The sequence below is a fragment of the Panulirus ornatus genome, chromosome 10 (genome assembly GCF_036320965.1).
Source record: "Panulirus ornatus isolate Po-2019 chromosome 10, ASM3632096v1, whole genome shotgun sequence".
Taxonomy (NCBI): domain Eukaryota; kingdom Metazoa; phylum Arthropoda; class Malacostraca; order Decapoda; family Palinuridae; genus Panulirus; species Panulirus ornatus.
The window spans coordinates 58918776-58946574 of record NC_092233.1 but is presented as its reverse complement, the minus strand read 5'-3'; the positions used below and the strand labels follow the sequence as shown (position 1 = coordinate 58946574).

Genomic DNA, 27799 nt, shown 5'->3' with positions numbered 1-27799 from the left:
CTCAGTCCCAGGTACCCATCAATGCACCCAATGTCCCTTACCATGCATCAGTTACCCCCTCACATGTCTAAGGTGCCAACCTTTGTACCCCAAGTGCCTACCCCATGACCCCAAGTGCCTGTCCATGTCATGCCATCCCTCTAATCAAGCCCATGACTTTTTTTTCATCTTTTTACATTCAATATATATTCAGGATTTAGTGCTTTCCTGCTCTCCCTGGTTTGTTAATTGGCATCACACTAAAATATGAATGAACACAAGGCACTCCAAACAAAGAGTCTCATGAAAAGCAGAGACACTGACAATGCAAGAGATATTCAAGACTCAATATACTGAGGCACTAAACACCAAAATTCTAAGAAACACTCAAAAACTCCTTAAACTCAAAAACTGATGAAACAATGCATAAAACATATTTACATATTAATGAAATTCTTTGAACACAATGAGAAACTGAAACCACAGCATTCAAGACATAGAAAATACCTGTAATCTATCAGTGCATTAAATGAAGCACTAAAGCCATGATGATACTCAAAATGCAATCTACACAAAATACGAAGCACTCAAGACATAATGAGACAAGACATATTAAACACATGGTTGACTTTAAGATAGAGAGCAGGAAAAAAGTTTGCAGTCAAAAACTGATTAAACTGAAATTTGTTGGAAATAAATTTTGAAGGACTCCAATAAAAACAGGAACATATATATGAAATAAGGGAAGTCTTCAACCCTGAGAACCAAAGCAATATACACTGTGAGCTCTGACAAACAGGATGAATCTTTCGTATTAACATAAATCTTATGTGATGATTTGCTTGTACTATCACAAATACATTTTGCGACATCTACTTTTCCTTGGCCCAAAGAGAGGAAGAAAAGAGATGGATAATCCATGCAGTGCTCTTAGAATTAAGAAACAATAGGAGAATGAATATGTATTATAGTGATGTAGAGATATTATTGAAATGATGCATAGATGACCATCTGTGACAATATTATGACTGTAGAAATGTGGCAGATTATATGCAGACTATGTCAATGTTCACTGTATTTGTTATCATCAGACAACTATCTGCTGAAACATTTGCTAAAGCAACTTCAGTGTAATAAATGATATCTCTACAGTATTATGTATAACCAAGCAGAAAAAAAAATGCATGCACAATACAAAACTCACTATCACAAACACTCAAAGTTTTATCACCATAACAAAAGAATCATGGATGTTCAAAACTATTACTAATCTTTCAACTGTCTCACTATCTTCCACTACTTTGTTCCTTTAGCAAGTCCAGCTCTTCCAACAGCATTCCTAGCACTTGAGGGGCTTCATGAAGCCAGGAAATGACCTCTATCTTTCTCAACATTTGCATGACCATCAACATAATCACTATGTTAGCAACCTACGTAATACCTGAGTTAGCTATAAATCAACCTGAGCCATTACCAGTGTTATGTTCCTAAGTGTTGGAAACTAATAAACACCAAAAAGGGCTTTACCATCAGCATTTGTTTCATGTGCGTGAGGTAGCGCTAAGAAAAGACAACAAAGGCCACATTTGTTCACACTCAGTCTCTAGCTGTCATATATAATGCACCGAAACCACGTCTCCCTTTCCATATCCAGGCCCCACAAAACTTGCCATGGTTTACCCCAGACGCTTCACATGCCCTGGTTCAATCATTTGACAGCACGTCAACCCCAGTATACCACATCGTTCCGATTCATTCTATTCTTTGCATGCTTTTCAGCCTCCTGCATGTTCAGGCCCCAATCACTCAGAATCTTTTTCACTCCATCTTTCCACCTCCAATTTGGTCTCCCACTTCTCGCTCCCTCCACCTCTGACACATATACATCCTCTTTGTCAATCTTTCCTCACTCATTCTCTCCATGTGACCAAACCAAACTATATATATATATATATATATATATATATTTTTTTTTAAACTATTCGCCATTTCCCGCATTAGCGAGGTAGCGCTAAGAACAGAGGACTGGGCCTTTTTTGGAATATCCTCACCTGGCCCCCCTCTGTTCCTTCTTTTGGAAAATTTAAAAAAAAAAACGAGAGGGGAGGAATTCCAGCCCCCCGCTCCCTCCCCTTTTAGTCGCCTTCTACGAAACGCAGGGAATACGTGGGAAGTATTCTTAAACCCCTATCCCCAGGGATATATATATATATATATATATATATATATATATATATATATATATATATATATATATATATATATATATTTTTTTTTTCTTTATTTTTGCCGCTGTCTCCCGTGTTTGCGAGGTAGCGCAAGGAAACAGACGAAAGAAATGGCCCAACCCACCCCCATACACATGTATATACATACGTCCACACACGCAAATATACATACCTACACAGCTTTCCATGGTTTACCCCAGATGCTTCACATGCCCTGATTCAATCCACTGACAGCACGTCAACCCCAGTATACCACATCGATCCAATTCACTCTATTCCTTGCCCTCCTTTCACCCTCCTGCATGTTCAGGCCCCGATCACACAAAATCTTTTTCACTTAATCTTTCCACCTCCAATTTGGTCTCCCACTTCTCCTCGTTCCCTCCACCTCCGACACATATATCCTCTTGGTCAATCTTTCCTCACTCATTCTCTCCATGTGCCCAAACCATTTCAAAACACCCTCTTCTGCTCTCTCGACCACGCTCTTTTTATTTCCACACATCTCTCTTACCCTTACGTTACTTACTCGATCAAACCACCTCACACCACACATTGTCCTCAAACATCTCATTTCCAGCACATCCATCCTCCTGCGCACAACTCTATCCATAGCCCAAGCCTCGCAACCATACAACATTGTTGGAACCACTATTCCTTCAAACATACCCATTTTTGCTTTCCAAGATAATGTTCTCGACTTCCACACATTCTTCAAGGCTCCCAGGATTTTCGCCCCCTCCCCCACCCTATGATCCACTTCCACTTCCATGGTTCCATCTGCTGCCAGATCCACTCCCAGATATCTAAAACACTTTACTTCCTCCAGTTTCCCTCCATTCAAACTTACCTCCCAATTGACTTGACCCTCAACCCTACTGCACCTAATTACATTGCTCTTATTCACATTTACTCTAACTTTCTTCTTTCACACACTTTACCAAACTCAGTCACCAGCTTCTGCAGTTTCTCACATGAATCAGCCACCAGCTGATATATATATATTAATATATTTATTTATTTTTTTTTTGTTGCTGTCTCCCGCGTTTGCGAGGTAGCGCAAGGAAACAGACGAAAGAAATGGCCCAACCCACCCCCATACACATGTATATACATACGTCCACACACGCAAATATACATACCTACACAGCTTTCCATGGTTTACCTCAGACGCTTCACATGCCCTGATTCAATCCACTGACAGCACGTCAACCCCAGTATACCACATCGCTCCAATTCACTCTATTCCTTGCCCTCCTTTCACCCTCCTGCATGTTCAGGCCCCGATCACACAAAATCTTTTTCACTCCATCTTTCCATCTCCAATTTGGTCTCCCTCTTCTCCTCGTTCCCTCCACCTCCGATACATATATCCTCTTGGTCAATCTTTCCTCACTCATTCTCTCCATGTGCCCAAACCATTTCAAAACACCCTCTTCTGCTCTCTCAACCACGCTCTTTTTATTTCCACACATCTCTCTTACCCTTACGTTACTTACTCAATCAAACCACCTCACACCACACATTGTCCTCAAACATCTCATTTCCAGCACATCCATCCTCCTGCACACAACTCTATCCATAGCCCACACCTCGCAACCATACAACATTGTTGGAACCACTATTCCTTCAAACATACCCATTTTTGCTTTCCGAGATACTGTTCTCGACTTCCACATATTCTTCAAGGCTCCCAGAATTTTCGCCCCCTCCCCCACCCTATGATCCACTTCCACTTCCATGGTTCCATCCGCTGCCAGATCCACTCCCAGATATCTAAAACACTTTACTTCCTCCAGTTTTTCTCCATTCAAACTCACCTCCCAATTGACTTGACCCTCAACCCTACTGTACCTAATAACCTTGCTCTTATTCACATTTACTCTTAACTTTCTTCTTTCACACACTTTACCAAACTCAGTCACCAGCTTCTGCAGTTTCTCACATGAATCAGCCACCAGCGCTGTATCATCAGCGAACAACAACTGACTCACTTCCCAAGCTCTCTCATCCCCAACAGACTTCATACTTGCCCCTCTTTCCAAAACTCTTGCATTCACCTCCCTAACAACCCCATCCATAAACAAATTAAACAACCATGGAGACATCACACACCCCTGCCGCAAACCTACATTCACTGAGAACCAATCACTTTCCTCTATTCCTACACATACACATGCCTTTCATCCTCGATAAAAACTTTTCACTGCTTCTAACAACTTGCCTCCCACACCATATATTCTTAATACCTGCCACAGAGCATCTCTATCAACTCTATCATTATGCCTTCTCCAGATCCATAAATGCTACATACAAATCCATTTGCTTTTGTAAGTATTTCTCACATACATTCTTCAAAGGGTATTGATTGAGAGGGTGAAGGCATGTACAGAGCATCAGATTGGGGAAGAGCAGTGTGGTTTCAGAAGTTGTAGAGGATGTGTGGATCAGGTGTTTGCGTTGAAGAATGTATGTGAGAAATACTTAGAAAAGCAAATGGATTTGTATGTAGCATTTATGGATCTGGAGAAGGCATATGATAGAGTTGATAGAGATGCTCTGTGGCAGGTATTAAGAATATATGGTGTGGGAGGCAAGTTGTTAGAAGCAGTGAAAAGTTTTTATCGAGGATGTAAGGCATGTGTACGTGTAGGAAGAGAGGAAAGTGATTGGTTCTCAGTAAATGTAGGTTTGCGACAGATGTGTGTGATGTCTCCATGGTTGTTTAATTTGTTTATGGATGGGGTTGTTAGGGAGGTGAATGCAAGAGTTTTGGAAAGAGGGGCAAGTATGAAGTCTGTTGGGGATGAGAGAGCTTGGGAAGTGAGTCAGTTGTTGTTCGCTGATGATACAGCGCTGGTGGATGATTCATGTGAGAAACTGCAGAAGCTGGTGACTGAGTTTGGTAAAGTGTGTGAAAGAAGAAAGTTAAGAGTAAATGTGAATAAGAGCAAGGTTATTAGGTACAGTAGGGTTGAGGGTCAAGTCAATTGGGAGGTGAGTTTGAATGGAGAAAAACTGGAGGAAGTGAAGTGTTTTAGATATCTGGGAGTGGATCTGGCAGCAGATGGAACCATGGAAGCAGGGGAAGGGGCGAAAATTCTGGGAGCCTTGAAGAATGTGTGGAAGTCGAGAACATTATCTCGGAAAGCAAAAATGGGTATGTTTGAAGGAATAGTGGTTCCAACAATGTTGTATGGTTGCGAGGCATGGGCTATGGATAGAGTTGTGCGCAGGAGGATGGATGTGCTGGAAATGAGATGTTTGAGGACAATGTGTGGTGTGAGGTGGTTTGATCGAGTAAGTAACGTAAGGGTAAGAGAGATGTGTGGAAATAAAAAGAGCGTGGTTGAGAGAGCAGAAGAGGGCGTTTTGAAATGGTTTGGGCACATGGAGAGAATGAGTGAGGAAAGATTGACCAAGAGGATATATGTGTCGGAGGTGGAGGGAACGAGGAGAAGAGGGAGACCAAATTGGAGGTGGAAAGATGGAGTGAAAAAGATTTTGTGTGATCGGGGCCTGAACATGCAGGAGGGTGAAAGGGGGGCAAGGAATAGAGTGAATTGGAGCGATGTGGTATACCGGGGTTGACGTGCTGTCAGTGGATTGAATCAAGGCATGTGAAGCGTCTGGGGTAAACCATGGAAAGCTGTGTAGGTATGTATATTTGCGTGTGTGGATGTATGTATATACATGTGTATGGGGCGGGGTTGGGCCATTTCTTTCGTCTGTTTCTTTGCGCTACCTCGCAAACGCGGGAGACAGCGACAAAGTATAATAAAAAAAATAATAATAATAATAATAATATAATATATATATATATATATATATATATATATATATATATATCAAAAAGAGTACTCTTGAACAATCAACAAAGGCAAAAAGGGCCAAGATGAAAAACTACCTTGGAAAAAAAAAAAGCAATATTTTAACGACACTTCCACTACAAACACGACAATGAACCATCAAAGCTAGATGTGCAGCCTTCTCAATCATCTTTGGTGAGTATTCATGCAGCAGATTCCAAATACCACATAAATACCTTTGAAATATTTCATTACTTTCTAGTTGCACCCCAGTAGTATAAATGTCTAACAACAACAATAACAACAAAAAAGCCCAGTATTTCGAATCCCCTGACTTCTTGAATAAATATACAAAGAAATCTGAGAATAATGATAAAAAAAAAAGGGCTTCAACCACCCCTACTGCCATCCTTCCCGCTAATTTACTACTAATTTTTAACCAATCACTGTGTCATCCTTCCTACCCAATCAAAACTAATTTTCAATGAATCACAAGTGTAATAAACCACAGAAGTGTGTCTAAAACAACTGGAGGCCTAATTGGATAAACTAAAAAACTAATGCATGCAATGGAAGAAATATAAACTAAGATTACAAGCTTGAAGCCCACTCTTTCTTTATTTTTTCTCAATTACAAGAGAAAGAGACATAACTGGGATACTGGCTTAAAGGGGACAACTATGACACAAGTTTCTTTGTCAACAACACAAATCACCACCTGTGATGAAAATATCTACACAGAAACTACATTTGCTGATTCTACTCTAGCTTCTTTACAACAACTTCTGACTTTTGTAGCATCTTCTGCATCTTTCTCTTTCCCCTAAATTCTTAATGCTTTGGCTTCTATGAGAAGATCCACAAATAGGCGTACTGTGTCTTTGCAGAGATCATTTACCTTGTATAACAGCATTGTTGCCTTTGACCCCAAACTTTGATCTTTATCCTTACATTTCTTTCATCATGATCCTCCAAATACACGGAATACCTCTCTGAATTGCCTCCAGGACTGAATCATCTCCAGTCATTCTTAGAGGCATGCATTAGTACATCCTATCCCTAAGATGAGGGACTGTTTTAAACTATCTAACTACTGCCCTGTTGTTTTGACATCTACTATGTTCAAAGTCACTGACTCCCACGTCAACTTCAATATCCCCAGACATCTTGATTCTCACATTCTTCTCTCCAATCACCAATATGGCTTCCTTAGGGCAAGATAAGCTCGTGATATTCTTTCCTGTCTTACTAATGTCCGGTCATCATCCCCCAAAATTTTGGGGAATCCTTTGTAGTTGCCCTTAAACCATTTAAAGCTTCAGGCAAGGTGTGGCAACAGCCTCATCTCTAAGCTACCCTCATTTAGCTTCTCTCCCTCATTTTGTTCTCTCATTTCCAGCTTCTTCTCTAGCCGATCAACCTCCACAGCTGTTCATGGATCAGCCTCTCCAACTTTTTCTATAATAGCAGAGTCCCTAAAGGTTCTGGTCTGTTTCCTACATATTTTCTTCTTTTTATAAACAATTTCCTTTCTTCTACAAATGACTAAATGCACCCATGTGCCAATGGCTCAACACTGCATTTACCTACATCCTTTAAATCTGCTACTTCTCTTTCTCTTTCTGCAACTCATCATGACACAACTTCCTCAATAAACTCAGACTTGGACAAGATATCTAAGTAAGGGAAGATAAAATCTGGTTGAATTTAACACCTCTTGGACCCAATTTCAGCCCAATTCATCACAACTTTCATCTCTCCTTTAGCAGATCTATAATTTCATCTCAACTCAATAAACACACTTAATATTAATGTAGCATCCACAACATCTTGGAAACCCCACATTACAGAAACAGCTGTCTGCCTCTAAGAAATCAGGATTCTTGTTTAGATGTTGAAATACCTCTTCTGAACACAGTTGTTCCATTCAAAGGACTGATCTGTCCTTGTATGGAGTACTGCTCTCACATCTGGGGTAGTTCTATGTCTGCATCCTTAGCTGAAAGGACAGAGTCAAAAGTTGTCGACATCAACTTTCCCAGGATAGCCTCAAAACTTGACCCAAGTGCCCTATGCCACTATGCTGGTCAACTTTCTCTTCTATTGACATTACTTTGGTTTTTGTTCCCGAGAGCTGTCTGCTTGTGTGCCCTAACACAATCTAGACCACAAAATACTCAACAAGCTCCTGCATATGATTACTGTGCGGCCATTGGCAACTCAAGGGTGGGCCACTCGGATAAAATGTTTTTTCCCTACACCTTGAAGCTTAGGAACTCTGTACCCTCTCAAGTGTTTCATATATACTGTTCCTAGTCTCTTCTTTTTCCATTTCATTAACTTATCTATATTTCAATTATGGTCCATCTTGTGGTCTTTTGTTAGTGACTGGAACCTCCAACGTAAAAAAAAAGGGGGGCTTGAGATAACAGGAAAACTGTGGGGTAAATAGGATGAGATAAAAGTAATACAGTCATATCCCCCCCTCCCCACACACACACAAAAAAAAGAAAAAAAAAGAAAAAGGCTTGGTGTCACCCACTCAGGAAGTCAAACAACCACATGACAAAACATCCCCAAAGTCCCAGGTCAATGGCTTTCTTTATGATGATATTACAGTTGATCAAGTTAAATAAGAGGTGTAAGTATGGAAGTAAAGAAAGGATTAAGGGAGAGCATAATCCTCCCAACCCTGGCCTATGCAGCCAAAACTTGGACATGGAATGAGCCACAGAGGTCAAGAATCCAGACTTAGGGAATGAGCCATTCGAGAGGAGCATTTGGTATGACTGGAAGAAAAGAAAAAAGGAAATGAAGGAGGTGTGCATGAGAGATTTGGTATGGCAGGGAATGCAAAAAGAATAAACTGTGAAGTGGCAGAGTGAGTGAAACATAATACTTTGAGGTGGTTTGAGTATGTGGAAAAAAAGCATGACATGGAGTATACACGGAGAGTACATGACAGTACGATCAAAGGGGCTGGTGTGTTGGGAAAACCACCTGTGACATGAGCAAATAGGTTAAAAAAGTCCTGAGGGAGGAAAATGGTGGAAGAAAGCATGGACAGGGATAAACGGAAACTCTTGCCGAGGCCATCCCCTTGATGGAAGTTCCCAGAGGAAATGGGGTTAGAGATATAGACAAAGTTAAAAGCCTTAATGGAATCTACAAAGGAGATTGCCACTGAGATCTTATGCATCTCAATGTTGCAGTAAACGAAGTCTAAGAGGCTGACAAGGAAGTGCTGAAAGACTTCTTGTTTCCAAACTGCTGTGGGTCTAATGAATCAGCAATGTCATCACAGGCCCAGTCATACACAGAACTTTCACAAATTAGCATGAGAATTGGAGTGATTGCAAGATGGGCATAAGCAATGGCATTCTATAGTTTACACCTCATAGAAAGTACAAAACATCTTTATAAATCAAATGTATCCCTCAATATTCATCTGCAAGTGAACTGACATATATATACAAATGAATCATATATCAAAAGACTCTGAGTTAGTGGATTTTGATAGTGGAGTGACATTCATCAAAAGATCTATGGATTTGGTCGAGCGTTTGGTTACAAGGCACTAAAGACACTTAGTTATTTAATATTCCATTACTGTGTTTGGGTGAGACGGGCTGATAAGGGGAATAGCAAAAAAAAAAAATAGCTTAGGGGAAGATTTGAAAAGACCAATCTTGTGACACTAGGGATGATGTGCATAAGATGTAACCTAACTGAAGTATACAAAATTGTACATGGATTAGCAAGACATAACCAACATGACTTTCCTAAGTACCATACTGACATAACTGAATACAGATACAGGATTGATAGAGATCAAGATTTACTGACAGAAAATAACTGGGAAATAAACTGCCATGGGAAGTATCTTCGGCAAAATTGGTGAATAAATTAAAGGGTAACATTAAACCCTGAATCAAGCACTTTGGGAGAACATGAAATGAGCAAGTGCAAGCTTTATGCCACAGCAACAACGATCCCACTAACCACAGGGGAGGTGCTAAGAAAATGGTTTCCCTTACATTTTAACCTACATTCTCCAAATCATCATAGCCCTCCATTATCATTATCCATTATCACATCATACAATGCAATGCTCTAAAGCACATTCCCCAATCTAAATCACTTCAACTAAGCATAAGAAGTTTACTAATATGCATTTCTTCCAACTTCGTATGCTAATTCTATGGTGCCTCTAAACAAATACTTTTTCAAGTGTAGCAACGAAGGCAGGTTTGCTTGCCTTAAATGCAGCTTAATGGAGATATAAGTACTGTTAATGCTACACCAGCATTATGTCTAACTTAAATGTGTTGTAAAAATGATGAAGTGATGACGGCCTTCTTGACGTCAGCCAAATAAGTTAAAAACGTATGATCCAAATCATGTTTAACTATCACTATGTTCTCTAACCACTATATTAGCAAGCTAAATAACTCAATATCAAAAGCTAACAGTGATACAGCTAAATTGGTAGTTTACCTATTAATTCACAAATACATAATGCTCGGCAATTTGATAATTTTCTATAAACACTTTACCCGCTTACAAGGAAAATTACTCAATATCCAAAGCTAATAACAATGGGGAGCTAGATTTAGACCCAAACAAAATTGAAAATATGGTAAATGTAAGCTGTCATGGAGGTCTGGAGAGGCTCTGTTAATTTCTAATGTTTCACAATTCTTTGCATCTCTCAACCCTATATTCACCATGATCTTCCCTATCTACTTAATAATATCAGATTTGATGCAGCAATAAACTACAACTTTACCCACTTTACAATTATAGTAGATGAGGCTCGACAATGACAACAAAAACATGCTCTGAGACTTTGGCAATGAATCCTTCCAAAATCGCTCCCCAATTTTTTTTAATCCCTACGCAAAATAGGACATACATGGTGAGAGTTCCTACCTTCCTGAGTATCCATGAGTTCGAGGTCCTTGTCAGGGGTGGGCGGCTGCGTGACGTGGTTCATTGTGGGAGGCGATGCAAGGGGACTGTTGGGGGCTGGTGGACCTACCAAGTCGGCACGGGGGCCTCCTCCTCCTCCTGCCCCTCCAGAACCCTTGTTGGCTCGACGGCCGCCGCGAGCACCACTACCAGCACAGCCGTTCTTGCCAGACACAGGAACTTTGAGAGCGTGCTTGCTCGCTATGCGCCCAATGTCTGCAGCTTGCCACCACCCCCGTCACCAGGGGCAACCGCACATACATATAGACGCGAGGAGACCACAACCAACTACAAACTTGTATCCTAGTCTACAGACCACCCAGCTTCACTGATCCCAGAGGGAATTACACGAGCTACCGGTGGTGATCCTCATTCACCAAGACTTGTCAACTGCCCTCGCCGCCGCTCGCACAGTCTTCAAAAACAACCAATACTAAGCGTTCTTTTCGTTATGTTTCCGACTTCCTACCTCTATTTCGAAGGTTTTGGTATCTCCCTTGCCTTATTTGGACACTAAGTAAAATTTACATCCCACTGGTCTCATTCTGGGAATTTCGAAATCATAATAAATGTTTTCTCTTCCCAAATTGTGTTGGAACCAATGACAAAGTAGTGCAAACAATTGGGAAAATGGCGCTATACTACACTCCGCTTCCTCGGTCGATTTTTAAAGGTATCCTTATTTAATGACGGGTAGTTTGCCTTTAAGACAACTGGTAAACATTTATAGATTACATATAAAATACCATGATATGAAATCTCGACACGAAGATTTCTCATGAGCGGTCCACATTACAGAGCTTACAAAACAATTTAACTTAACCGAGGAACACAGTGTGGATTTCAGGCGGCAGTTTTAAACCTTGTCTTGGACCCACGCAGGGCCACGCTCACTCATCAATAATTAAATATCTGTCTGTTTCTAACAGGCATCTTATTCATGCAGCAGTATTTGTGATAATGGAATTCTATATAGAAGACACAAGACGCTTAAGAATACAGTCCTAATGCTGTAAAATGATCGTTAATTTAGTTTATATGACACGGGTCAGATGTGTCCACAGCTGCAAATACCACCATCATACACAGCTTCATTGAAACAAGACCTACTTTACATACCTATTTTGTTCCACCTATCATCATTTTAGATTATTTATGATGTTGCAAGGTTACTAAATGTATCCCTAAACTGGTTAGTTTGTTGCTGCTCTTTGCTGATTATCTATCGAATATCCTTATGAGCCAATGATGTAAGGTTAATAAACTGTCAGTTGACATTTCCATGAGCAACAGCTTCACAGGAAACTACCCTGACCAACCCACACAAACCCTAAAGTGGCCACGACCACCAGATCCGGTCAAATGATTGACCGGATTTCTTGCGTTTGCGCACGACGATCCAAGATAAATTTGTAGGATCAACGAATAACATCATATCAGAATTTTATTTGTAAATTTTACAATATGTATCATGGGGAAGCCAACAAATTTAAATAATGCATATCTGTAAGCGAAAGTAGTAAGCACCAGGGAAGGTCATATGTGATCAGATTTTCTTAAGTCAGTCAAATGCATTCAGCGTATTAAGTGTCTGCCTTCATTGGGCGGTGCCTGTTGGCTGTACAGAGCAAGAGGTAGCCAGTTTTTAGTAACCATCTTTCTGAATGTTCAGTTAATTGTTGTTTGGAAAAACTTTTTCTTCCATACTTCATTGTTGTTTCCCGCGTTTGCGAGGTAGCGTTAGGAACAGACGACTGGGCCATAGTGAAAAAAAAAAAAATATCCTCACCTATCTCTTTCGTCTACTACCTCTTTTGAAGGTAGTAATACTGGAGGGAAAGATGCCAAACCTCCGCTCCCACTGCACTTAGTCGCCTTCAAGGACACGCAGTAGATACGTGTTTAGCATTCTTCCCCCAGGAATAGGGACTGGAAGACATTACATTTTATCATGATGTAAGCTTTTCTGTCAGGCTTTCTGTTTACAGTTTTAGATATTTCGATGTGAAATATCAATAGGCCACAGTCAAAGAGTATAATAAACAGACCTGTACCATATAATATAACTCGGTAGGATGTTATAAAGTATCTTGATTTCAAAATATTCCATATATGAATTACTTAAGAGGGCTGAGAGTGGGATTCCCCATACTCATACTAAACTATTGTGTGGAGAAACTACCATGGAACTGAATCGTATAATCTTTATTACGTTATGTACATTGTCTTTACTGCTCTTTGTGTATATACTTATACAGTATACATACCCCAGCCTAAGCGAGATACGCATTTATCGACCAGCCTCCAAGGGAAGAATGAAAGTATGGGTTGGGTGTGGGCTTACAGCCCCGCCCAGAATTCGGATACATGCGGGCCCGACCCTAAGCAGGCCCGTGCTGACTCATGGTCAGTAATATTAATCACTCCACCACGAAGGCCTGTGTTTGAGTGTGCATAAAGTTAAGACGTGATGCATATGCAAGGTTGAGGTGGCGCAACTCCATTATAAACTTCTATCCCCTTAATGCACAAAGAGTAATCACAGAAGAGATGCATAGGAGTGGTATTGCAGAGTTTTATTTACATGAACTGAGGAATTTTTCAGACATATTTTATAAAAATACTGTTTCATTCTGACAGACTCCTTGGCCATGGATTCACAGTGTCATTGTCGATGTTGTTCGTAAATTTAACTCTTTGAGTCTAGTAAAAGTAGAGTGCAGTTGAAGGAAGGTAGTTGGCTTGTGTCATATGTCTACATGTGCTTTAAAAGAAGGTTTGATGCTATTTGGTAACTCTACCCATAGCCACCTTGTGCGAGGGAATTTCCACAGAATGGAGGGTTCCTTGAGTAGGTTACATAAGTACAAGCAAATCTCCTGTATTACCACTTTTTAAAAGTTGGAAACAAAAGGAGCCTTTTTTTTTTACCAAAGTTTCAGATCGTGATGTTAACCAGCTAAAGCTGGAAAGGTGAGCAACCCTCCACCTCAAAAAAAAAAAAAAAAAATCCAAAGCCAGTGGTCCACACAGACCTCTGGTGGATAGGTTTCCCCTATGGATTTCATGTACCCATTTAATCTTGAATCTGGAATATCGGTTTCTTTTCACTGTACTCTTTTCCCATATGAAACATGATTAAATATCAGCAAACTGGTTGTATCATCATAATTCCCTCATAACTACACTTCTAAGTACATAAACAGACCACACTTTTAAGGTCTATCGTTATCATTAGTTCTGCTACATTCTTTTTTTTTTCAAAATGATTTTAAAATGCTACTTCAATAAAGAAGAGATGGTTCATGCGTGTCATGATCACTAAGAACCTATTGTAGACTACTTACAGAATCACCATGCTAAGTGCTGCAGAAAACTGCGGAGATAGAAATTGGCCTCTCCGTATTACTCTTCTACACTGTGTTACTTCAAGATCTTTCCTTCATTTGCAACATATCATTGGTCCTTCTTTGCAAATTAAAGCTAAATCCAATTACATTAGGCTCAGAAATTCCAGGAGAGATGCGGAATTATTGAAATTACTGATCAGTACCGAGCAATAAAACCCAGTTGTAACCATTACTGTACTATAGAATTAAGTCCTTTGCAGTCAATATATGAAAAGGATGTCATTTGTCATAAATAGAGTTGTGGAAAAGTATTGTGCTGTATATTTAGCCGTTTCTATATACTTCATTACGTTAACATCAGTAATCAAAAAGTTTAAATCACATAATGAAACTCAAAAATTGCTCAATTAGTCAGAGAAATGAACATGACAACCAAGGCCAACGTGGGAGCCAAAAGGAGCCACGTCATCATTACCAAAAATAAATGTCAAGCATTAGTTTGAGCCGACCCGCTGGGTGAAATGTCAAGGACTAGTGTTATGCATCACAGGAGGTGGAGGACAAACCTAGGAAGACTTAGAAACAGTCTGAAACTCAAATTTCCAATTAGAACTGCTATTCAAGTTGATGACACCGGCGAAGAAAAAAATATTGAAAACACCAAAAACTATAATGATTGAAAAAAAAAAACTTTGGTCAGGTCATAAGGTCACACTCCACTGGGTTAAGAATTATGACAAAATGCCTTACGTCAAAAACAAGGTTGATATATTCGTGAGATTGCTTCTCATTTTTACTCTCTTCATGGGTCAACTAAATCCAATCCGCCTGATTTACTCTGATGGAATGAATATCAGAAAACCCTTCAAACCTAGTTACTATATGGACTGTGCCACAAATGAAGATGAACGTCCTCCAAACCTTGCTTCTGTTGACCAAGAACACTAAAGAAAAGCTCGAATACAAATTCCTTAGATAAGGAGACGTTTCTTCTGAAATCCCTTCACTGTGTGGCCTTACACACAGCCAAAGTTTCCATACTAGTTTCTTATAAACTTAAAGCTGCCAAGAACTAGCTACCCCACTGAGGGAATTCAGCCTACCCAAAGAGTAAGATCAGGGGTTAGTGAGAGGCATCTGTCAAGCGATTCTTTAAATACAAGCAGTCTCCCTTACCTAGTATGCTCAGTTAACTTCTTTATATCCAAAGTATATAATCTCTTAACTTACAGCGAGGGAAACAAGTGACTTTAATCAAATAAATAATGTTCAATAAACATCGATGTTTATGTAAGGATCCATCCGGACAAAACTGTTTTGTCTTACTAATTAGTACCACTGACCCCTAGCGGTTCTCTTTGGGGAAAAAACAACAAAGAGCCATGTCCTGATCTCTGATTAATTGGTAATCTATATACAGTGGAAAAATAACTGTCATTAATGATTACTTGCTTTTTCAACCAACATCTCATTTTGCAGAGCCTATATATGCATACACAGAACTGATCAAAACTTTATCTCACACTTTTTCCTCCCCTTCTTGTGTTCCACTGCTGACATTCAGTCTTAGTTCATTATCAAAAGCTCTTATCCAGTGTCTGTTTACAACTGCAAAGGATATTTGAACCGTAAGGAAAATGATTCCACTGCATTTAAGGGTTAGTGTTACATAACATCCACCCCATCATAAGTACCAGTTGTGTTCTTTTCCCATTTTAAGAAGTAGAGTTACGTCCTTTATTGCAGACCCATATGCCAATTGGATATAATTCATCACCTCTGTAGGTGGCTCAAGAATTAGCTTTGTAGCTCTGAGATTGGAGGAATGTCTTGTTTGTTGCTACTCCATATTTGTCCTGAAGGGCGCTTTTTCGAAGATGGAAAACTCCCTCGTAAGGCAAGATCCATTAATGACATTATTTTTCTCTTACTAATGATTGGACATCATTCCCGAAAGATTCTAGAGAATCATGTGTTGTTGCCCTTTATATATCCAAAGCTTTTAACAAGATGTGGAATTGGGGTCTCAACTGTAAGCTCCACTCCTGTGGCTTTCCTTCATCACACTGATTTCTTGTAACTAAATACATCTCTGGCCGATCAATCTCTGTGGTTGCTGATGGATCAGCCTCTACCCATTTTCCGTTAACAGCGGTGCCCTTCAAGGTTCTGTCATACCCCTACACTTTTTTTTTTTTCTTTTTATCAACGATTTCCACACCTACAAATAACCACACCGCATTCCTCCACATCCTTCAGTTCTGCTTCTTCTCCCGCTCGATCTCCATCTCGGTTCGTTACAACTACCCACATAAACTCAGACTTGAACAGAATACGTGTGGGATACACGAGATCTGGATCAGTTTGATGTACTTCAAAGACCCACTTTCTGCTGTTTCCACTGAAAATCTCTCCCAACTTTACTCTCTCCTTCGACGGTTCTGTAATCCCATGAATTAATTGAGAACATACCTAGTATTACTGTAACATACACTCTAACTTTGGACACCCCACATTACAAAAATAGATAAGTCTACCTCTAAGAAACTGGGAGTTCTACTTGGGTATCCAAATTTCTTGTGAACAGTCGCTGTTACACAAAGGATTTACCTGTCCTTGGATGGAGTATTGCTTTAATATTTTGGGTGTCTGCCTCTTGAGCCGCTTGCCCAACGACGCAATGTTGGTTCACTTTCCCTCTTGTATAGATCTAATTTTGGTTTTTGTTCCTGAGAGCTGGCTACTTGCGTGCCCCCCAATACTAGCTAGACCACGCAAAACTCGACAAGCTGCGGCGTCACTTGATTATTGTGTGGCCATCGGCAATACAACGTAGGGCCGTTTTGTTAACCGCGAAGCTTTGGAACTTTCTACCTACATATGTGCTTCCCATTAACTATGACCTGACACTTTTTTGACAGATTTTTTCACTTCCATCAGAATTCGTTAATACTCTCCCTTGTCTTTTTTTCCCCTTCATTAACCTCAGTATTTCAATTACGGCCGGCCTTGAAGCAAACTTTTGTATGTGACTGGAGCCTCTAACGTAAAAAAAAAAAAAGAAAAAAAGTGTGGGGAGGGAGTGGGGCTTTCTTGGTAACTGGTATCGACGTCAAGCACAAATCATCTTCGAGGAGGGGTTTACTCCCTCCCTGGCATGTAAGTTTATCACATGAATGTCGAGTTTCCATGGTTACCAAGTAAACAGCGACGGAGGGCAAGACCCAAATTTGTACAAGTTAAAAGCTATTTTGGCAGTATCTGACATTCTTATTGAACTAATATTTTGGGAGATAACTTTAAAAGTTACACTAACTTTATTCAATCTCCCAGTACCCAAACATATGCATAATCCTAGAAAAAAACAAATCTAAATGCATTGTCAGGTACCGGGTTATTTTATAGAATAAGTAATATGGCCAGGGTACATTTTATTATGGCAAAAGTTCGCTTCAGCCCTGCAATGAAACAAGTAGTGGCAACTTATGTGTACTCAGTTCGTTATGATAAAATACATGAGCTAGAACGCGATATCTTATCTTTAATGCTGAAAATTACATAAGACATTAGTGTATCAGAGAAACTGGAATTCATTAACTTAAAAGTATGTAATAAACGTGCTGAATATGAAAACCTTCCTAACACTCAACATTTATCTTAATATACTGTACAATATTATCGTGGAAATATACCACTCACACTCAAGAAACTGCACATCCAAGTTGCCAGATGTTAACAAACAGACGACACAGCAAGCGGCTATGTAAACCTCAGCAGAATATATCATTATTAAACAACTCTGGTTAAGGCTATGCTCAGAAAACTACTCAGAACATATATTATGGCAAAATTAGTTTATGACTTGCCTGTCAGATCACTGCACCTGAGTTCTGACAGACGGTTTAGAGCAAGGAAACTACATTAAGTACATGATAGAGGACTAGGAATCTATGGGATACAAAGATGACTACCAAGGAGGTGAGACTTGAGGAGGGAACCTGATGATAGCCTTCAAGTTTTTCAATCAGCTAGATGATAATGACAGGGAACAGTTCTTCTAGAAATGCAGTACCAGACCACAAGAAACTCGGCAAAAGAGTCAAAAAGGATGTGAAGTACTGGTTTAGTGAATGGTTGGAACAGAATAATCAAAGATTCAGTAAATGCTGTCACTTTACAAACGTTTAATAATTGTTGGTACAGATAAAATAATAAAAGATTCAGTAAATGCTATCAGTTTACAAAGGTTTAATAACTGTTGGTAAAGAAAGTTTGAGATGATCCTCACAAGTGTAGAATTCTCTCTGTTTTGTTCAAATGGGTAATTACACATTACTGCTATGCAAGTTTTCAACAGCATACACAGATCTTCCATGCAAAGTCGAAATTCCCAGAGAACTTTCCTGTTAAATTCATGTCTTTTCTAAATCTATCTCTTTATTCATTAAATAACTTGTTTCCATACTCTGTTGGAAAGGGCATAGATATTATTATACTTCCATGTTCTAAGATATTATTAGAACCTATAAAGAGATAAAATTAAATACCATAAGGGAAAGAAGACAATCATTTATTCCAACTTAATTTATTAAGAAAATATACATCAACCAGAATGATAAAAATAAAGTATTATACATTACTTGTAACTTATGTCAAAACATATTAAATGCTCTGCAACAAATATTCATACAATTATTTACATCACCCTAAAACACTCACATTAATATGTTTCAAATATGAAACAAATGTGACAAAAAAATATCTTTTCTAGAGAAAAGAAGGCATTGCCAGACTCCACTTTCCACTTGCTTGTGGTTATATTATGACTGAAGGGTCATCTTTCATGACACTTTAATTTACAGTTGACAAAAGGGAGTACAATTTCACTGAGGAGCTACTTGCTCCAAAGGAGTCCATCATTTCCTTGCTTCTGATTGCAGTGCAGCCATGAAGCTGCAGGAACCCCATTAAAGTGGTCCTGGGGTTGTATCATAATGGTAGGGAGATTTTAGTTTTCAGTGAATTAATACAGAAGAAATGATAGTATCATACGTTTATCCAGATTATGTTTTACATAAAATGGGAAGAGAACAGAGGCAGTCAAAGAGAAACTGTGGCTTTTCACAATCTTGAATGCAGACTAGGAATGAAAACAATCTAAGAATGATCACTTACATAAATTACATCTAAACCTAATACCACAGAAAGGTTTTTAAAACATCACAGATACTGCATTTTTAAATGATGAAATCTCCCAGATTATGTTTTTAAAACATAAATCCTGTCTGTTACAAGTATGAGTCAATAGCAACATGAAAAACTGAAGCTTCTATTATCAAACCCCCAAAATGCATACAGGAATTTAAACTCGCTGAACTTTTTATAAAAACATGAATTTCTTAATTTATGGAGACCAAAGGTGTAAAACACCTTTTACTTCCAAAATGAGCAACCTTTCTGATGATCTAATTGATTCCTTATCGTACAAGCTTCACTTCAAAAAAAAAAAAAATCTATGAGAATTAAACCTGAGATTCAGCTACTTAAAAGTTGGTGTTTAAAAAAGTTAAACATCCATCTTGGAAATTATTTCACTCAGAATGCTAACATTTCACTTCTGGGAGTTATGTTATGAATGGCAAGAGATTATTAAACCAAAATCAGAGCCTAACATCTATATAAAAGCCTCATACCTGATGATTTACCTTGACAGCTTTCTATTCAGTCGTTCAGCCCACTGACAGCACATTACCTTCACAAACTACATCATTCTTTCTACTGCACATCTTTTTGTCTCTAAAGCATTCAGCCAACAGCACCTAAAAGCTCCTTCACTAAATCCTTCCATCTTCTTGGCTTCCATTCACTCCATTCCCAGTTTAATGGAGTGAAACACACAGGCTCTGAAACATCATTCACAAACCTTCTTTTATTTTTCAACATCATCAACCCATGTTATGAGTGCTAAACATGGACATCAACACACGTAAAAGCAATTCTTATGATTTTATTTTATAAACTACCTTGATTTGTTATTTGGTTCCAAGGTTCCCATTCATACCACTTTCATTGTACAAAATGCTTCCAATCCTTTTGATCTACCATTCTTCCAACATCTGCATCAGATATATTCCAAGTCCTGATCAAATTTCTCATTACACCCATCTATCTCTCCTATGGTCTACCTCTCCTGCTTGTTCCTTCTGCCGTATTACAGTTTCCTACTTGACCAGCATATCATCTGCCTTGTGTTCTATATAACTATTACATTTGAAAAGATTTTAATATCATTCTTTACTTTATCAAGCCTTCTAGTTCTTACTATGCAAATTTTCCACTTCTATTGTTCTTATTTCTTACCTTTATACAATTGGGTTTTACATCCTTTCATCAATGCTGAAATAATACACTATAATGTGAACTTGCACCCTCTATGCTGCAATTTTTTTCCATTTTTCTCCCTTACATGTCTTTACATTCGACCTCAGACAATGCAGAAGTGAAAAAATATCGTATATTTTAATACAATAGAAGAGATAAGTTCGACAGATAGGTCCCTAACAGTGTAGGACTCCCTCTTCATACATTATAAAAAAAGGTACAGTAATCACTTACACATGTAAAGACACTCAAATGCTGAAAAATTAGATGTTGAACATTATATTGCACATTGTACTGATTTAGATCTTACATAATACAGATGTATCACTTGAAAACCTTGAATACTAAATCTATCAAATATGAAGAGTGTAATTAATGGTCCATTACCTCCCTAAGAAAATTAAGTGTATATAGCCAAACCCTGGACATTACAACAATCAACAATCATTCTGTTAACATTATTATAAATCTTTCTGCATCATAATGAATGATAAGTAATACAAAACAATAGAGTTTCATGTCTAAATAGTCTAGAAAAGTTCAGTCACAAATCTAATAATGCTGCATATATTATCAGTACTTTGTTGAATATAGGAAGACGCCAGGATGAAAATGTTTTCAACAATCATGATTTTTGATAATACTGGTTTATGTCCCACTCACTTATTTTGAAAATGGTTGATGGGTTGAAGATAGTAACTGCACTAGATGATGATGTGGATTCCCCAATTGGTTGTTCTACTGTTTCACTGCAAATGATTCCATTACTATCAGAAATTTCTGTTAAGACTGTACTGGAAACTTCACTGCGAGATATTATACTGGTGGCCTTATTTTCCATATTCAGAGGTAATGCTGATGATGTGTTTGATTCATCTATGATAATATTGGCTGGCAGCAAGCTAGAGGTTGTAGGTGGAGGTGATCTCTGAATAAGAGGAATTTGCAATGAAGAAGAGTCAGCATCCATTGCCACCATCATGTTCACGCCCTCCCCTGTTACTGTAAGTCGCTCAAGAGGAGTTAATGAAACAATGTCAGTGTCACTCCCAACATCTACTCCAGAAATGATGACAGGTGTTTCAGTATTTTGAGACAAAGCACTCCCTACTTCATGACAGTTAAGAGTGTGCTCTGACAAGTGGTCAGCATTCTCGAATGTCAAGCAACAAGCACTACAGTACAAGAGTTCTGTTGTTCCTTGTTTATACTTTTTCTCAGCGCAAACTGGTGTAAAAGATACTTTATTTCCATTACAATTAAGTTGTTCAGATGTATCACCAACACTTCCAGAGAGTTTTTTCTTATGATTACGGGTTTTCAAATGATTGCTATACTTACTTTCAGTTGGAAAGGAAATGTTACAATACTTACATTTATATATATGTGAGTCTTTCATATGTATCCTCATATGATTTCTGCAGTTAGATATATATCTAAATACTCTTCCACATTCCTTACAAGAGTATGGTTTTTCACCTGTATGCACTCTCTCATGACATTTGAGATCATCTTTTCTTACAAATTTTTTGTTACACACCTGACACACAAATTGCTTTTCTTTCTGGTGGATCAACATATGCCTAACTAGTCTTGATTTAACAATGAAGCATTTTTGGCAAACATTACACTGATGCAACTCAGGACCTTCTGCAATATGAATATTCTCGTGTATCCATTTGTCTCGATATCTCAAAAATGTTTTCTCACAATATTCACACTGATGTATTTTATTGTTACTGTGGATCTTCATGTGCTCTTTCAGAGAAAATTTATTACACAGCTTTTTATTACAAATACTACACACACACTCAACAGTATGCTGTTGTTTATGTTTTGCAAGGTTAGATTTTGTACTAGTGAGAAACCCGCAAACATCACATTTATGTGATTTATCTTTAGTGTGAATCAGCATGTGCTCAACTCTGTGACTATAAGCCCGGAAAGCCTTGCCACATACTTGGCATTTATACTTCCTCTCTGGTTCTGATTTCTTTCTTTTATCTACCTTTTTCATGGCTGCCTGTGACAGTGCCCTTGAAAAAATACCACTCTCATTTGACTTTAGGTCCAAGCCATTTACCACAAGTAAGCACTCATCATCTTCAGGAACAGTTTCTTGAGCATGACTTGCTTTCATAAACAGCCTCAGAGCCTTGTTGAAATTCTGAATAGTATCTCGACATACATCTATAAGCTTACATAGAAGTTTCTCAATAGACTCAAATCTTTTAAAACATTTTGAGCAAACCATATTACTGTGCAAATCAATGTCAACAACAGATTTCTTCAAAATAAAACTCAGAAGGTTTACCAGAGGTTCTGAATTACCAACTCTGGTAAAAGCACTGATGCTGCCATCTGAAGAGCCACACGTGAGACAATGGCATTCTGTTTTGATGGAACAACCCTGAAAATACATAAATTAAATGTACTTGAAGAAAATGCATTGTATATATCATTATCATACAACCCTAGGACCACTTCTATGGGACTCCAGCAGCTTCAAGGCAAATAAGAGGTACAGAGGAGATGCATGAGTATCATGAAGAACCATTGAATGTATTTGATGACAAGGAGGCAGATTTTGTGTGTTTCGGATGTGAAGGTATGTGAAGAGGGAGAGTCATACCAAGCAGTTTGGTGAAAAGAGGGAAGATAATGCATACTTTGCATAAGATGAAGTGTGAAAAAAGTGGCTGGAATGGATTTAAGTCACAGATGATTTCCTCAAGAATGGGGATGACAGTTTTATTGATCCCAAAGTAGGATTCCATTCCAGCCATAACTCCACTTAATAATATTACCATACATGTAAGAATACGAAAATAGAATCCTTTGTTCTCACAAATAAGTAAAAACAAATAATGACAAAAAAATAATTTGAAAAAATATTTCCTGCAGCTTTGAGGCTGTTCCACACAGGAGTGGGTTAGGTCTCCTCTAGGACTTCTCACTTGTGTTGCTACCACATGGAGACAGAGTCTGGAAACTCCAATAGGAGACATGGGGAAGGTTATTCATTTTATCCTATCTCCAGTATACTGTATGTTATTATTTACCACTCCTCTGATCCAGGTAGCTGTCTTGTCTTTCTGCCTCAATAAAGTGTGGACTACTGGCACAAACATACAATCTCTCCTTGTCATATGTAACACCTGACAATACTTAACTCATGCAACTCATTCTTCATAACTCTAAATTTTCCAGCGGTGAGTACTATGTGCTAGCCCTGCCTTTTGGCAAAATGGTAGTTGTAGTTAATAGAAGTAGTTGGTTGGAAAATTTAGGCAGGATTATTAGGTAGAAGTGGTAGGCAGGAACATTAGAAGTAGTCAATAGGGGCATTAGGTAGGAACTCTGCAAGCACTGCGCTAGACTTGCCCTCTGCCAGTAGCCTGTCAAGGATGAGGCACTAAAGGCTAAGAAGCGGCACTGGAGTTCTTTAGTTACGGAGACTCTGTTGCCGTCGCCAACACTCTGAGGGGCTTCCAGTTGGAACAGTCATGAGAGATACAGATAGAGAGATAGATCTGAGAAATATTTACCAAAATATCATAATGCAACTTGGCCCATGTTTAGCACCACATGAAATACCACTCTTGACTGAGGACTATTTTTGAAAGTTTTGCACCCCTGATAATTAAGATTGGTGAAAGTATACAGCATTTTTTGCATCAATTCATCCATATACTGGCACTTAAAAGCATGGACAACTACTTGCTCCATAGGCTGTGCAACATGGGTACAATCAAGACAAATATAACCATCATCAGCATTGCCTTTTACAAGGAGTTCTGCACCAAGGTGTGCAAAGCAGGTGTCCAACATTAAGAGATACTCAAGATTTTTAGGAAGACTAAGCAACTGACAATGTGCTCTGGACTGAGGCACAAAATGATTCTCAAACCAATACAGGTATAAAGCAGTTGTAATATATGCATGCTTGTATGCCTAATAGAATACTAAAAAAAATCTGACCCACCTGCAAGTCTTTAAATTCTGACTTCTTGCAATAACTAATAATTCTGACCTATGTGTACCTGTAGAACTATAACATCTAACAACTGTAAGCCTTTCCTTTGAGTACTTAAAACCTGCTTGGGATAACTTACCAACAAGAACATGTCTTTCTAGGTATATAACACCAAAATGTTTCATTAACGATGAATGCCTGTTTTGGCAGTAAGTCTTCATCATAAACCACACTAGAGAGTTCTTCCAAAGAAGACTCAGCAGATTCATGATCAGACGAGGCTTTTTCCTTACACTTTCAACAACTGTAAGGCAAGATGTGTCTTGAATAAGGAAAACCAGCCTGAGGAATGATCACATGGGCTTGTTAGTCCTAATTCTTCATATCACTATGCAAAAAAACTTTTTCACTCCTACATAGTCTTATCCACTCAAAACATGACTTTGTCTACAATAATTTTCTTATGTTTATTCATTGTTTTTCATTGGCACATCGATGTCAGCATCAAATTTCAGTAGCCTGTTTCTTGTGGTCATAAATAGTGCAACTACTAACCCCATACTTGTTACACAATCTCTTCACTGAGGCTTTCTTCTTTAATTTCTTGAGGACTTTCACCTTCTAAGCAAGACTCAGGTTCAGCACTACAACCAGCTACACCATCTACCTCCTCATCTTTAGGAGATTTTTCATAAGCAAACACTGGGAGAGAGTTGAACAACCATACCAAATAAAGTAAGTAAAATTTCTGATGGTTAGTCTACAGAGTAAAAGACAAAGCTAAAGCAAAAAGATTTACTTTCCTAAAAAAAACATCTAATTCATATGCCTGCTTAGTGTTAATTAGGTTTTAGGTAATTTCAGGTTCAATAACCAGAAATAATTCAGCTTAAAGAATTTCCATGTCAATAGAGTGGATGCCAAAATAGCCAGTTTTCCTCTTTATACTGATACACTAATTTTGTCATATACCAGTAATCCTAACTATTACCTGAGAAGATTCTGTTTTTTCTTCCTCTTCCATTCTTGAATTTTGATCCTCTCTTGAAGCTACAGTGCCATAATAAAGTGATTTGTCTAAAGATGAAGAGTTCCCAGGAAGTGTGCCATGAGCTGCCATCATCTCTGGGAAGAAGCAAAGTTAAGATTAATACTGAGATACAAAATTAAGTATTTTCTGAATTTTTGCTGCAATACACATAGTCTATTCCCAACAGAAACAGTGCTGTATATTCTGATTACTATGTGTTAAATCATTAGAAAATACATAATTTATAATACTTAATTTTTCCCTACTTGTGTAACCATGATAGTGCCAGGAACAGAAAAAAAAAAAAAAAAAAGAGGCCACAGCTGCTCACATCATTCTCTAGCTTTCATGTGTAATGTACCAAGACCAAAGTTCCTTATCCACAATCAGGCCCCCACAAAACTTTCTCTGGTAAAATATTTATTGTGGGGAGCTATGAGGGCTAGGAAAAATGTATGGTTAATTTATGTAAAATATGGTGAAACTTCTAGGATTAAAAGAACCTATAAATGAACCAATGAATATCTCTAACTTTCCCACCCAGCCAAGATTTCTTTTATTCTAAATGTTATAGAATATTTGAAATTTATACCAATGTAAATGTCATCTACAGTATCCTACCAAACAATGAGATTTTTCACACACTGCGATGCATTTGTGTGGAAACAAATGCACACACTGCATAAAAACAGGATGTACATATAAGGAGATAACGATCACATACTTCTAAGATAACCTTGAAAATCAGATAAATCCTGGCTGCTTAGGTAAGTTAGGTAAGATTTTCATAGGTTCAGTTCATTTTTACGGGAGATATACCTTATATTATATCATATATTATATTACATTCCATATTTTCCCTGATCTTAATAGAATTCCCCACAGTTACCTTACTTAGTATCATCATATGAAAAATAAATGTACTATCATACTCCCCCAGTCTTACTGTTTTCCCCACAAAGTGATAGTACACTAGCATTGGAAAATAAAAATCAACTTGAACATAATAAATATGACTGAATGAACAATTTATCTTCATATTTACCTCTGTACTATTACTTATCATCATGCAACTTTTAAGGAAGACACCATCATACACTTCATTACAATCTTAAAGAGCCAAAATTACTGTGAGGTTAATCTTCATAATACTTTCCTCTTTAACACATTCTTATGGGTCAGGTCAGTGGTCACCTACACATACCCTCATCTTCTTATAATCCTTGTCTTCACTAAAGTGTTATAGGTCAAAATAATAGCTATATTCACATCTTTACTATATCCATAACCCATAGTTGTCAAGTCAAAGGCACTCTTCACTTCACCTCTGCAGGTCAGGTAAAAGGTCATCTTCACTAACTCCTCAATATCAATGGCCTCTAAAGACCAAACCCTTATAGAATGACGTTGAAGGTCATCATCTTAACATCTTTGGCCCTAGTGACTTTTGGTCTGACCATCAAAATTCAGACTAAGGCCTATTTTCAATACACTCTCACCTTCACTTCACCCTGATCGTCACATGATCTGACCCTTATGGGTCATGTCAAATACCATCTTCACTTCACCCTTGACAACTCTGGCTTTTAATCAAACCACTTTAAGTCAGGTTATAAGCCACCTCCACTACACTCTCATCTTCATTACATCTACAACACAAATGGCCGTTAACATGACCCATAAGGATTACATCTTTACTATTTCGTGTGTTTAATACTGACTGCTGAAAAACTTAAAAGGTGAAACAATGTAACCCATCATGGGAAGAAGACATAATAATATTTCTACGGGACTGAGGTGGTACTTTCTAATCACCCTGAGAACTTAAGAGCTTACCTGATCACAAGTCATTTAGTTACTAAGTTATCTGATGTCAGACAGGTAACTAGTAAAGAGCATTAACCTGCAAGTCATCGAGAGGTGCAACATTCCAACTCGCTCATTATCAAGAAACTGGTGATGACTGTATGAGTATTATAAAAGAAATTGCATTGCAGGTCACCGAAAGGTTGCATAGTTTCCTCCTGTTCCGTTCTACTTCAGGAGGTCAAGCCTTTGCAACAACAATGGCTTTG

General features: G+C 38.3%; 2 protein-coding genes across 3 annotated transcripts in view; both read right to left on the bottom strand.

The window, feature by feature from the left end:
• Usp7 (Ubiquitin-specific protease 7) overlaps positions 1-11422 on the bottom strand; it is an 85499-nt gene extending 74077 nt beyond the window's left edge. For both annotated transcript variants that reach the window (XM_071665979.1, XM_071665980.1), the window contains exon 1: positions 10949-11422. In XM_071665979.1, the coding sequence (XP_071522080.1) occupies positions 10949-11012 (64 nt within the window). In that variant the 5' untranslated portion in view covers positions 11013-11422. The remainder of the gene's footprint in view (positions 1-10948) is intronic.
• Positions 11423-18906: 7484 nt separating this feature from the next.
• On the bottom strand, positions 18907-27799 carry LOC139750973 (uncharacterized). The gene is made up of 3 exons (XM_071665952.1): positions 27561-27799; positions 25686-25819; positions 18907-23128 (listed from the first exon to the last, which is right to left on the bottom strand). Exons 2-3 carry the CDS (start codon positions 25815-25817, stop codon positions 21344-21346), a joined length of 1917 nt encoding a protein of 638 aa, XP_071522053.1. The 5' UTR covers positions 25818-25819; positions 27561-27799; the 3' UTR covers positions 18907-21343.